General features: G+C 42.7%; 4 protein-coding genes across 4 annotated transcripts in view; all 4 read right to left on the bottom strand.

Moving 5' to 3' along the window:
- Positions 1–10329, bottom strand: part of LOC115130152 (protocadherin alpha-C2-like) — a 100745-nt gene extending 90416 nt beyond the window's left edge. The window contains exon 1 of the mRNA XM_065018550.1: positions 7919–10329. Coding sequence (XP_064874622.1) covers positions 7919–10288 — 2370 coding nt within the window. The 5' untranslated portion in view covers positions 10289–10329. The remainder of the gene's footprint in view (positions 1–7918) is intronic.
- On the bottom strand, positions 925–3477 carry LOC135571834 (protocadherin alpha-3-like). The gene has a single exon (XM_065019005.1). The coding sequence runs from the start codon at positions 3418–3420 to the stop codon at positions 925–927; it is 2496 nt and encodes an 831-aa protein (XP_064875077.1). The 5' UTR covers positions 3421–3477.
- On the bottom strand, positions 4518–7030 carry LOC115118058 (protocadherin alpha-8-like). The gene has a single exon (XM_029646593.2). The coding sequence runs from the start codon at positions 7005–7007 to the stop codon at positions 4518–4520; it is 2490 nt and encodes an 829-aa protein (XP_029502453.2). The 5' UTR covers positions 7008–7030.
- A 295-nt stretch (positions 10330–10624) lies between the features above and the next one.
- LOC135571684 (protocadherin alpha-8-like) lies at positions 10625–13671 on the bottom strand. Its single transcript, XM_065018181.1, has 2 exons — positions 11150–13671; positions 10625–10630 (listed from the first exon to the last, which is right to left on the bottom strand). The coding sequence occupies exons 1-2, from the start codon at positions 13538–13540 to the stop codon at positions 10625–10627; spliced, it is 2397 nt and encodes a 798-aa protein (XP_064874253.1). The 5' UTR covers positions 13541–13671.
- Positions 13672–13833: the final 162 nt, after the last annotated feature.

Below are 13833 nucleotides of genomic sequence, written 5' to 3' on the forward strand. Positions count from 1 at the left end.
AGTTCTTATTCAGAGGAGGAGTCATAGAATATCAGCGGCTACATTCATTTCTGTGGTCTATAGTGACACCATGTGTTACTGTTACACGTAGTCTATATTACTCATGTACAAGAACAATGTTTATTATTGGACTTGTTAGAATAGTGAGATGAAGTCCAGCAGACAACATCGCGCTGGATATTTACCACACGAAAGGCCAATGTATTTAAATGGACGAAAATCCAATACAAAACCCAGGGAATGTAGCAAAAGAAACAACCTCATCTAATGCAATAAATATTCACGTCGTCATGTTCTGATTAGAATGACAGAAACTATAACAACCAAGGACGAGTAACGCGGAGCAAAGCCACACAAGGGACAGTGACATCTGAAAAGCTAAAGGGGTTAACATTATAATACCAAGACAGCAAAACCAAATGATCCAAAGCAAATGACCACGTTGCATCAGTTCCAATACACCAGTGACAAGCATCACGGAGAGCACTCGGTAAGAATTCACCGCCTGCTGAACATAGATCATTGAAATGGATAAAGATATAGTATGCAGCATTTAGGCTGATATTGTCGAGGGTAATTGTGTATTACACTATATATCATCAATATGTAACATGATGTATGTGTATATTTCCCACAAGGCACTGCCTATGTCCTCACAAAACATATACAAAACTTTGCTGATGTTTTACACATTCACGAAGCGCAACACTATTGTACAGTGACATACAAAGCCATTCATATCTCATAGAGCATTAAACGCTTGGCACATTTCTACAGCTTGGAAGATCAGTGCGATGTCAGAAGTATGGCGGGCAACATTCGCTCCATCACCAAAGGAGGCAATAAGCATAGTACAAATCAAAGCCAATGTGACAACTCTTGAGTGAACGGCTGTTTTTAAGTAAGAGAAACATAGAAACAATATTATCTGACTACAAGGAGTTCAAATGAGCAATACAGGTATGATGCAGTAGATAAATCGGCCAATTTATGAATTACTCTTACCTCCTCTTTGTTGGGTAATGTCTGAGTCCTGTTAAACGTGTCATTTCCGTTAATACTGATCAGTTCTGCATCTGCAGGTGGATACGGAGCGGGGAAAACCACTACGTCACTCTTCAGTGTGTCTGAGCTGTAACACACGTCATACTGCTGAGTAGATTTAGAGTAAGACCAACTTCCGTCAGGGTGTGTGGTGATCACTGGGGCGCTGTACCTTCTGAAACTGTCCCCTTTCCTGTGGCAGTTTACAGCTATTAAACTGATGAGGCTCAGTAAAAATATCACTGACACCGAGGCAATGGCGATCAACAAATACAGGTTCAAATCAGAGAAGTTCTCCTCCTTTCTCGGCACATTTCTGAATTGAGTCTGGATTTCACCTGTACTTTCAACCACCACTACATCAATAGACACAGTCGCTGACAGTGAGGGTTCTCCGTTATCAGAAACCAACACGACCAACGGGTGAGTTTTCAGGTCATTGTCACTCATTCTCCTCTTAGTCCTTAATTCCCCGGTGCTGGTTCCGATTCGGAAGAGGTTGGTTCCCTTGGGCTCAGAGATGTGATAAGAAAGCAGCGCATTGTAGCCAGAGTCGGCGTCTACAGCCCTGATCTTGGCCACAAAGTAGCCCGCTTCAGCAGAATAGGGAACGTTCTCGGTGTTAACGGAGCCGTGTTCAGAATAGGGCGCGAGAATCCCAGGACTGTTGTCATTCTCATCCAGGATAAAAACGTTCACAGTCACGTTGCTGCTGAGTGGAGGAACACCAGAGTCTGTGGCCTGAACTTTGAACTGGAAAGTTTTGATCTCCTCATAGTTAAAAGACTGCAGACTGATTATATCTCCAGTATGAGAGTTTATATTTACAGATGATGATATTGAATTACTTGTACCTAATAATGCATACATAATCATTGAGTTTTCTTCGGAATCTCGATCAAAAGCTGAAATTGTATAAATGACGTCGCCTACCGGACTGTTCTCTTTAACATAAATATTAATCACGGGTTCTGAGAAGTGAGGAGCGTTGTCATTGACATCAGAAACGTGTACTGTAATAACGCTGGTGCTGGAAAGAGGCGGGGCCCCTTCATCCGTAGCCGTGATAGTGACATTGTACTGAGATTCACTCTCTCTGTCCAGAGGCCCATCAACCACTAAAGAATAATCGTTTTTATAGTTCGACTTCAGTTTAAAAGGAACAGACTCAGTAAGTTTACAGTTGGTGATGCCATTTGTACTACTATCTTTATCTGTCACTGTCACTAAGGCGACCACTGTCCCTATCTCAGCATCCTCTTTCACTGGACTCATGAGTGACGTTACTGAGATTTCTGGGGAATTGTCATTGACATCAATAACTTCAACTAATACCTTACCGTGTGCACTACGACGAGAATGCCCTTGATCGGTCGCTTGAACTCTTATTTCGTATGATGGACTTTTTTCATAATCCAAATTCCCTTTTATTGTTAGTTCACCCGTGTCTGAATTGATGCTAAACATAATGGATGGGTCCCAATTATCCCGTTTAAAGAAAGAGTACACTATTTGACTATTTACGCCCTCGTCTAAATCTGTTGCAGTGAGAGTTAGTATAGATGTCCCAAAATGTGCATTTTCATGAACACGTACCTTATAAAGCGGCTGGGAAAAAAATGGAGAATTATCATTGACATCTATGACGTTGACAATGATCTGTAAAGACCCGGATCTAGGAGGTTTTCCTCCATCTACAGCGGTCAGTGTGAGCTGGATAACGGGCTGTTTCTCTCGGTCTAAAGCTTTCTGCAGCACTAACTCAGCAGACACACTCTGCTCTCCACCGCTCTGTACATCCAGGGAGAAGTGTTCATTCGGGCTCAGCTTGTAGCTGTTTACCGAGTTACTACCCGTATCTGCGTCATTCGCTATTGGTAGCAGGTATCTCTCACCGGGAGAAGCTAATTCAGTAACATTCAAATTATGTATTTTTTCAAGAAAAGACGGAGCATTGTCGTTAATATCAATAATATTCACCTCAATGCGGTGGAGAAGCATAGGATGGTTCAATATGGCCTGTATGTTTAAAGAGCACTTCACCATATTCGGACAAAGCACCTCTCGGTCTAATCTCTCGTTAACGAATAGAATCCCCGTTTTAAAATCAGCCTCAAAATACATCTTACTCTGTCCTGATACAATCCTTAAACCCCTCGGCTCAAGTTCCTGAACATTAAGGTTCAAATCCTTAGCGAGATTCCCCACAAAAGTGCCTTTGTCCACCTCCTCTGAAACGGAGTAAGAGATCTGCGCTGCAGTCCAGTTAAATAAACTAAGCAACATGACGCACTGAATCCAAACGCGTTCTCTTTGTCTTCGACGACCCATCGCTGCTTGTACAAGATGAATTAGTCCAACAGAAAATAGTTTCATATGCTAGAAAACTAAACAATCCGTTATAGAGACCGTGAACAGCCCAGCCATCTGTCTCACCACCAATCGAGTGTTTCTTTTGAAAAAGCTCTCGGGACTGATGACGATAGTCTTTTTCTCGTTCAGAGAGGAGGAGTCATAGAATATAAGCAACTACATTAATTTCTGTGGTCTACAGCGACACCGTGTGTAATGTTGTACATAGTCTATATTACTCACGTAAAATAAGACCGTAGGCCTATTATTTCCCTTGTTTTAAGAATATTATGATAAACTCCAACGTCGTGTTGGACATTCACTACCCGAAATGCCATTGTATTAAAAGGACACGCGTTCTAGTCATGGCAAAACTCAGGGAAAGTAGGTGAAGGAAAGTCAACCTAACAGAATGAAATATATGTTCAGATAGTAATGTTTTGATAACAATGACAGAAGCCATAACAAAGACACACATTGATGTACAAAGCTCAAGAGTTTAGCATTGTGATATTGTCAAGATTGCTGAAACATTTTTCTCTAACGTAAATGATCACTTTGTATCTATTCCATTACACCAGTGACAAGAAACCATCCAAAAAAGAACACTGCCCCTAATTAGCAGAGATCAAGAACGGTTGCAGCACCATGGACAGCACTTGGTAATACTTTACCTTAGAGAAGAAATATACACTTTGAAATTGATAAATATTCAGCACGGACCTTTAGGCTGACAACGTCCATGGTAATCGTGTAGCTGTATGATTAAGCTGAAACATGATGTAACTGTATATTTCCCATACATTGTATACAATCCTGTCTATTTCCTCAAAATACCCTACATACAATGTGTAATCTGATTTGACAGATTTCACATTCAGATTACACATTCCTGAAGTGCAACACTATTGTACAGCGCCACAGAAGTCCAATCATACCTTAAAGATCATTAATACGAATCCTCAGCTCTGAAGTATAGCATGCTTTCAGGACCACGGACAGCAAAACTCGCTCAACGAAGAAAAGAGGACACATACATTCGTTTTGTTTTGCAGTGTGGGTAACAACTCTCGAGTGGATGGATGGCTTTTTTCAAGGTAAGAGTAACCTATAAAACAATATTATTTGACTGTAAGGAGATCAGTGGAGTAATTCAGATATAAATCAACAGAAAACGAGTCAATAGATCTTACCTCCTCTTTGTTGGGTAATGTCTGAGTTCTGTTAAACGTGTCATTTCCATTAATACTGATCAGTTCTGCATCTGCAGGTGGATACGGAGCGGGGAAAACCACTACGTCACTCTTCAGTGTGTCTGAGCTGAAACACACGTCATACTGCTGAGTAGATTTAGAGTAAGACCAGCTTCCGTCAGGGTGTGTGGTGATCATTGGGGCGCTGTACCTTCTGAAACTGTCCTCTGTCCTGTGGCATTTTACAGCTATTAAACTGATGAGGCTCAGTAAAAATATCACTGACACCGAGGCAATGGCGATCAACAAATACAGGTTTAAATCAGAGAAGTTCTCCTCCTTTCTCGGCACATTTCTGAATTGAGTCTGGATTTCACCTGTACTTTCAACCACCACTACATCAATAGACACAGTCGCTGACAGTGAGGGTTCTCCGTTATCAGAAACCAACACGACCAACGGGTGAGTTTTCAGGTCATTGTCACTCATTCTCCTCTTAGTCCTTAGTTCCCCGGTGCTGGTTCCGATTCGGAAGAGGTTGGTTCCCTTGGGCTCAGAGATGTGATAAGAAAGCAGCGCATTGTAGCCAGAGTCGGCGTCTACAGCCCTGATCTTGGCCACAAAGTAGCCCGCTTCAGCAGAATAGGGAACGTTCTCCGTGTTAACGGAGCCGTGTTCAGAATAGGGCGCGAGAATCCCAGGACTGTTGTCATTCTCATCCAGGATAAAAACGTTCACAGTCACGTTGCTGCTGAGTGGAGGAACACCAGAGTCTGTGGCCTGAACTTTGACCTGGAAAGTTTTGATCTCCTCATAGTTAAAAGACTGCAGACTGATTATATCTCCAGTATCCGGGTTTATATTTACAGATGATGATATTGAAACACTTTTATCTAATAATGAATACGTCATCTTTGCATTTTCATCTGAATCTGGGTCAAAAGCAGACATCGTACAAATGACGTCTCCTACCGGACTGTTCTCTTTCACATAAACATTAATCACGGGTTCTGAGAAGTGAGGTGCGTTGTCATTCACATCAGAAACGTGGACAGTAATAACGCTGGTGCTGGAGAGAGGCGGGGTCCCTTCATCCGTAGCTGTGATGGTAACATTATACTGAGAAGCGCCCTCTCTGTCAAGAGGCCCGTCGACCACTAACGAATAATAGTTTTTGTAGTTCGATTTCAATTTGAATGGAACAGACCCAATAATATTACAGTTGGTGAGGCCGTTCTTACCTCCGTCTTTATCAGTTACTGTCACCAAGGCAACCACTGTCCCTATCTCATCATCCTCTTTGACTGGGCTCATGAGGGACGTCACTGATATTTCAGGGACATTGTCATTGACATCAATAACTTCTACTAATACTTTGCAATACGTTTTCCGTGAGGAGTGCCCTCGGTCTATCGCCTCAGCCCGAATTTCATAGGCGGCAGTTACCTCATGGTCCATAGTTTTCTTAACAGTAATTATGCCTGTATCTGAATTTATAGCAAATGTATCTGAGTGGCTGAAACTACCTCGACCTATTAGTGAGTACATAATCTCGCCATTTACGCCCTCGTCAAGATCCGTCGCGGTGAGAGTTATTATTGCTGTACCAGATGAAACGTTTTCAGGAACGCTAACCTTATAAAGTGGTTTGCTAAATGAAGGTGCATTATCATTAACGTCTTCCACATTTACTGTGATCAGTAATGTCCCGGATCTTGGAGGTTTTCCTCCATCTACAGCGGTCAGTGTGAGCTGGATAACGGGCTGTTTCTCTCGGTCTAAAGCTTTCTGCAGAACTAACTCAGCAGACACACTCTGCTCTCCACCGCTCTGTACATCCAGGGAGAAGTGTTCATTTGGGCTCAGCTTGTAGCTGTTTACCGAGTTACTGCCCGTATCTGCGTCATTCGCTATCGGTAGTGGATATCGCTCACCAGGAAATGCCGCCTCGGTGATATTAAGTACATGTATTCTTTCGAGGAATGATGGTACATTATCATTTATGTCTAAAATATCAATTTCAACCCGGTGGAGCTGGGTAGGATGGCTCAATATGGCTTCTATATTTAAGGAGCACTTCACCGTATTTGGACAAAGCTCCTCTCTATCTATCCTCTCCTCAACGAACATAATTCCGGTCTTCAAATTTGCCTCGAAATACCTCTTACTATGTCCTGATACAATCCTTAGACCCCTCGAGTCCAGTTCCTGAACATTAAGGTTTAAATCCTTAGCGAGATTCCCCACAAAAGTGCCTTTGTCCACCTCTTCTGAAACGGAGTAAGAGATCTGCGCTGCAGACCAGTCAAATAAACAAAGCAACGCGACGCAAAGAATCCAAACGCGTTCTCTTTGTATTCGACAACCCATCGTTAATGGGGCAAAACAACTGAACCCAAGTAATGGTTTTGTACCCATGAAAACCCGAATATTCCGTTATATGTCAGAGATCCTGTACAGCCCAGCCCTCTCCGTCTCACCACCATTCGAGAGTTTCTCTTCACAAGACGCTCGAGACTGGTGACTGACGCAGTTGTTTTTTTGTTTTTTTTGAGAGAGAGAGAGAGAATTAGAGTCTTAGGATATTAATGACTTCTCTCCGATCTGTGGTCTATAGCGACACCATGTGTTACTATTGATTTATTTTCGTTTCATTTTATATACCATAGTAGTATGACTTATTGCGATAGTAACCACATGTTAAAAGATAACTGGGAGAAACCAGCGAGCAACGTTGACTCAAATGTTAATCAATCCCTTCATGCATTAAATAGTTCAATTCTAATACACGTCCTGATGAGAGGCAGTACAGATGTGGTAACAAACAATGGGAACACTTCAAATGAGTATTGGTAGTCGTACACAGTGGCGGGGTTGAAAGTGGACATGATCAAAGCTTTCGAGCAGTCAAGAAACCAAAATCAAGTATTATCGACTTAAAAGAAACGGAATCACAAAATATACAAATGGATTGTTAGATGAAAAATACACATCTTTCAAAACAAACTTCGTAAATCACTTGAATGAATGCATTGCACTTTCAACGACGAAAATCATGTATCAAAATAGGCCTCTGCCCCTGAAAACCATTATAGCAACTTTGACAGATTCCGGAATTTCACAGCAATGTCCAAACAACAATTCGTCTGACGTCAAGCCAATATATAACACATGTTCTCAAACGATATATTACAGAACAGCTACTACAGCATAAACGAACTGACATCATGATACCATAGACGTTTTTGCCAAATATCTGTCATTTTGAAAACTGCTACAATACGGAACGTTTTGAGACACAAAAGCAAAAAATTGCCCATAGATCTTACCTTCTCATTGTGGGGTAATGTCTGAGTCCTGTTAAACGTGTCATTTCCATTAATACTGATCAGTTCTGCATCTGCAGGTGGATACGGAGCGGGGAAAACCACCACGTCACTCTTCAGTGTGTCTGAGCTGAAACACACGTCATACTGCTGAGTAGATTTAGAGTAAGACCAGCTTCCGTCAGGGTGTGTGGTGATCATTGGGGCGCTGTACCTTCTGAAACTGTCATCTGTCCTGTGGCATTTTACAGCTATTAAACTGATGAGGCTCAGTAAAAATATCACTGACACCGAGGCAATGGCGATCAACAAATACAGGTTTAGATCAGAGAAGTTCTCCTCCTTTCTCGGCACATTTCTGAATTGAGTCTGGATTTCACCTGTACTTTCAACCACCACTACATCAATAGACACAGTCGCTGACAGGGAGGGTTCTCCGTTATCAGAAACCAACACGACCAACGGGTGAGTTTTCAGGTCATTGTCACTCATTCTCCTCTTAGTCCTTAGTTCCCCGGTGCTGGTTCCGATTCGGAAGAGGTTGGTTCCCTTGGGCTCAGAGATGTGATAAGAAAGCAGCGCATTGTAGCCAGAGTCGGCGTCTACAGCCCTGATCTTGGCCACAAAGTAGCCCGCTTCAGCAGAATAGGGAACGTTCTCAGTGTTAACGGAGCCGTGCTCAGAATAGGGCGCGAGAATCCCAGGACTGTTGTCATTCTCATCCAGGATAAAAACGTTCACAGTCACGTTGCTGCTGAGTGGAGGAACACCAGAGTCTGTGGCCTGAACTTTGACCTGGAAAGTTTTGATCTCCTCATAGTTAAAAGACTGCAGACTGATTATATCTCCAGTATCCGGGTTTATATTTACAGATGATGATATTGAAACACGTTTATCTAATAACGAATACGTCATCTTTGTATTTTCATCTGAATCTGGGTCAAAAGCAGACATCGTGTAAATGACGTCTCCTACCGGACTGTTCTCTTTCACATAAACATTAATCACGGGTTCTGAGAATAGAGGAGCGTTGTCATTTACATCAGAAACTTGGACAGTAATAACGCTGGTGCTGGAGAGAGGCGGGGTCCCTTCATCCGTAGCTGTGATGGTGACATTGTACTGTGAAGCGCTCTCTCTGTCAAGAGGCCCGTCGACCACTAACGAATAATAGTTTTTGTAGTTCGATCTCAACTTAAAAGGAACAGACCCAACAAGTGTACAGTTGGTGAGGCCGTTTTTACCCCCATCTTTATCAGTTACTGTCACCAAGGCGACCACGGTCCCAATCTCAGCATCCTCTTTGACTGGGCTCATGAGTGACGTCACCAATATTTCAGGGACATTGTCATTGACATCAATAACTTCAACTAACACTTTACTGTGTGCACTACGGGGGGAGGAGCCTTGGTCTGTCGCCTGCACTCGAATTTCATATGCAGGACTTCCCTCATAATCCAAATTCCCCCTGACTATAATTTCACCTGTTTCTGAATTTATATCAAATAAAACAGACGGGTTCAAGTTTGCGCGTTTGATAAAGGAATATTCAATCTTACCGTTAAACCCTTCATCTAAATCTGTGGCAATAAGTTTTATTACTACAGTTCCAAACGGAGCATTTTCATTTACTCGGACCTTATACAGCGGTTTGCTAAAAGTGGGAGAATTATCATTTGCATCAATCACATTGACAATGATCTGTAAAGTCCCGGATCTAGGAGGTTTTCCTCCATCTACAGCGGTCAGTGTGAGCTGGATAACGGGCTGTTTCTCTCGGTCTAAAGCTTTCTGCAGCACTAACTCAGCAGACACACTCTGCTCTCCACCGCTCTGTACATCCAGGGAGAAGTGTTCATTCGGGCTCAGCTTGTAGCTGTTTACCGAGTTACTGCCTGTATCTGCATCAACTGCCAGCGGAAGCAAATATCTTTCGCCCTTTGATGATGACTCAGATATATTAAATGTGTGCAATGTTTCATCAAAGGCCGGCGCATTGTCATTGATGTCTAAAATATTCACCTGTATTCGGTGGAGAAGCATAGGGTGGCTCAATATGGCCTCTATGTTTAAAGAGCACTTTACCGTATTCGGACAAAGCTCCTCTCTGTCAATTCTCTCGTTAACATACAGATTCCCCGTTTTCAAATTAGCCTCAAAATACCTCTTACTCTGTCCCGATACAATCCTTAGACCCCTCGACTCCAGTTCCTGAACATTAAGGTTTAAATCCTTAGCGAGATTCCCCACAAACGTGCCTTTGTCCACCTCCTCTGAAACGGAGTAAGAGATCTGCGCTGCAGACCAGTCAAATAAACAAAGCAACGCGACGCACTGAATCCAAACGCGTTCTCTTTGTCTTCGACGACCCATTGCTGCTTGTATAAAACAAATTATATCAGAATTAAAGTCACATAGGGCCTATCCATTAAAACCACAAAAAAAAAAAGGTTATGCTAGAGATCCACACAACCCAGCCATCCGTCTCACGATCATTCGACTGCTTCTCATGACAATGCGCTCGGGACAGGCGTCGATTGTATTTCATTCAGAGGAGGAGTCTTGGATTATCAGTGACTTGCCTCCGATCTGTGGTCTACAGCGACACCATGTGTTGCTTTTTGATTGTTTTTCATTGATATCACTGACTTTTGTGATGGTAGTCAGGAAATGCCAAATATGACTGTATATTAATCAGTGACCAGTGTCTCATCTCTGAAACCATCACGCGATATCGTCCCATTTGAACACATGTGCTCGTGATAAGAACTGCCTAATGTGAAGTGAAAAACATGTCATGATTAAATGACTGCACTTAGTCAGGTAGAAACGGTGTTGATAAAGGTCTGTAATAAGGACAGCTTTTAGGGAGTCAATAAACCAACTTGATTGTCTACATAGGACACTGCCAGATGTCGTTTTCAAGGGGGAGACAAGTAGAGAGAAAAATATATATATTTAAACCAACTTTTTACATCACTAGAATCGTCAAATTCCACTGTCAACACATACTAGCAAAAACCCAAATAGTCCTTTACCACCCAAAACAGAAGACCAATGACCGTTTCAGCACCATGGACAGTGACCTACCGTTCGAGGAAAAGGTTATTTTGCACATTGACGTAGCTATTTATGCTAATATATATATATATCATTTTACGACATCAAAAACTAAATTGACCATGAAAACACATATATACCTATGAATGAAACATAAATATTAGTATAGTCTACTACTCTTACCTCCTCTTTGTGGGGTAATGTCTGAGTCCTGTTAAACGTGTCATTTCCATTAATACTGATCAGTTCTGCATCTGCAGGTGGATACGGAGCGGGGAAAACCACTACGTCACTCTTCAGTGTGTCTGAGCTGAAACACACGTCATACTGCTGAGTAGATTTAGAGTAAGACCAGCTTCCATCAGGGTGTGTGGTGATCATTGGGGCGCTGTACCTTCTGAAACTGTCCTCTTTCCTGTGGCATTTTACAACTATTAAACTGATGAGGCTCAGTAAAAATATCACTGACACCGAGGCAATGGCGATCAACAAATACAGGTTCAAATCAGAGAAGTTCTCCTCCTTTCTCGGCACATTTCTGAATTGAGTCTGGATTTCACCTGTACTTTCAACCACCACTACATCCATAGATACAGTCGCTGACAGTGAGGGTTCTCCGTTATCAGAAACCAACACGACCAACGGGTGAGTTTTCAGGTCATTGTCACTCATTCTCCTCTTAGTCCTTAGTTCCCCGGTGCTGGTTCCGATTCGGAAGAGGTTGGTTCCCTTGGGCTCAGAGATGTGATAAGAAAGCAGCGCATTGTAGCCAGAGTCGGCGTCTACAGCCCTGATCTTGGCCACAAAGTAGCCCGCTTCAGCAGAATAGGGAACGTTCTCAGTGTTAACGGAGCCGTGCTCAGAATAGGGCGCGAGAATCCCAGGACTGTTGTCATTCTCATCCAGGATAAAAACGTTCACAGTCACGTTGCTGCTGAGTGGAGGAACACCAGAGTCTGTGGCCTGAACTTTGAACTGGAAAGTTTTGATCTCCTCATAGTTAAAAGACTGCAAACTGATTATATCTCCAGTATCCGGGTTTATATTAGCCATTGTAGACAGAGGTGGTAATTTGCTGCTACTCTGTAAGAATGAGTAGGTCACTTGGCCATTTTCATTGACGTCAGAATCAAGTGCAGACACCGTTTTAATGACGTCTCCTACCGGACTGTTCTCTTTGACATAAATATTAACCACGGGTTCTGAGAATAGAGGAGCGTTGTCATTTACATCAGAAACGTGGACTGTAATAACGCTGGTGCTGGAGAGAGGCGGGGTCCCTTCATCCGTAGCTGTGATGGTGACATTGTACTGAGAAGCGCTCTCTCTGTCCAGAGGCCCGTCGACCACTAACGAATAATAGTTTTTATAGTTTGTCTCCAGTTTAAATGGGACTTTATTCACAATATCACAATCCACAATTCCATTTTTGCCGTCATCTTTATCGAGGACCGACACTAAAGCGATGGCGGTGCCCACCTTACTGTCCTCATTCACTGTGTCTAAGAGTGACGTCACAGTGATCTCAGGGGCATTGTCATTCATATCCATAACCTCTATCAATAATTTAGAGTGAGATGTCATGGGTGGTTGTGCCCCGTCATGAGCTTGTATACGGAGCTCAAAAGCATTGTCTTTCTCGAAGTCTATATTTCCTTCTACTGTTATCACTCCAGTCCGTTGATTAATTTCAAAAATGTTCAACACATAATCTTGATCTTTTTGTCTTAGGGAGTAAACGATTTCACCATTTGTTCCTTCGTCTGCGTCTGTCGCATTCAGAGTTATTACTGTCGTGCCAATTGGAATGTTTTCAAAAACACGAGTCTTGTACAAATAACTGCTAAAAACCGGAGCGTTATCATTGATGTCCAAAACATGAACTACAATCTCTGATGTGGCCGACCTCGGTGGGTTGCCACCATCTACAGCGGTCAGTGTGAGCTTTATAACAGACTGTTTCTCTCGGTCTAACGCGTTCTGCAGCACTAAGTCAGCAGACACACTTTCTCCTCCCTTATGGACCGCTAAAGAAAAATAATCATTTGTGCTCAGCTTATATGTGCCCAATGCATTTCTACCACTATCGATATCTGACGCTTCAGACAGTGGGAACCTCGCCCCTGGTAAAGTGTTTTCTGTAATATCTAAGACCTGTGCCTTCGTAGTAAACGACGGAGCATTATCATTAACATCTAAAATAGTGATTTCTAGACGGTAAAGCTTCAAAGGACTGTTTATAACGGCCTCTACACTGACTGTACATTTCAGAGCCTTCACACAGAGCTCCTCTCTGTCTATTCTCTCATTCACATAGAGAACACCAGTCTTTAGATTTACCTCGAAATACTTTCTCTTGGACCCGGTGACAATCTGAAACATACGCGACTCCAAATCCTGGACATTGAGGTTTAGATCCTTAGCGATATTTCCCACAGAAGTCCCTGGGTTTACCTCCTCTGAGACGGAATAGGAGAGCTGCCCGCACACCGCTTCCCAGTAACACTCCAGCAACACAAGCACTACATACGTCACAATAGAGCTCCTTCTGTTCGGTAAAGACATACTTCCATCGAATGTCAGCAACGCATAGATCCGAAAAGATTAGTATCCTTGAAAAAATCTTAGCATAGAAAATATCTGTATCAAATCCACCTGAATTTCTAAGCGGTAAACACCGGTATGGCCTGAGACAACCGTTTCTCTCTCTCGTCTTGCGTCTCTTTTTAACAAAGCCACCAAAAATCGCCCCACTCTCTGAAACTGGGAGGGACCTCCAGACACGAAATAATATCTCAATGCCACGGTCAACAGTGACGCCACGTGGGGAATGTACCAGCTTACAGCAAGTCAGAAGA

This window comes from Oncorhynchus nerka, linkage group LG5 (assembly GCF_034236695.1).
Source record: "Oncorhynchus nerka isolate Pitt River linkage group LG5, Oner_Uvic_2.0, whole genome shotgun sequence".
Lineage (NCBI taxonomy): Eukaryota > Metazoa > Chordata > Actinopteri > Salmoniformes > Salmonidae > Oncorhynchus > Oncorhynchus nerka.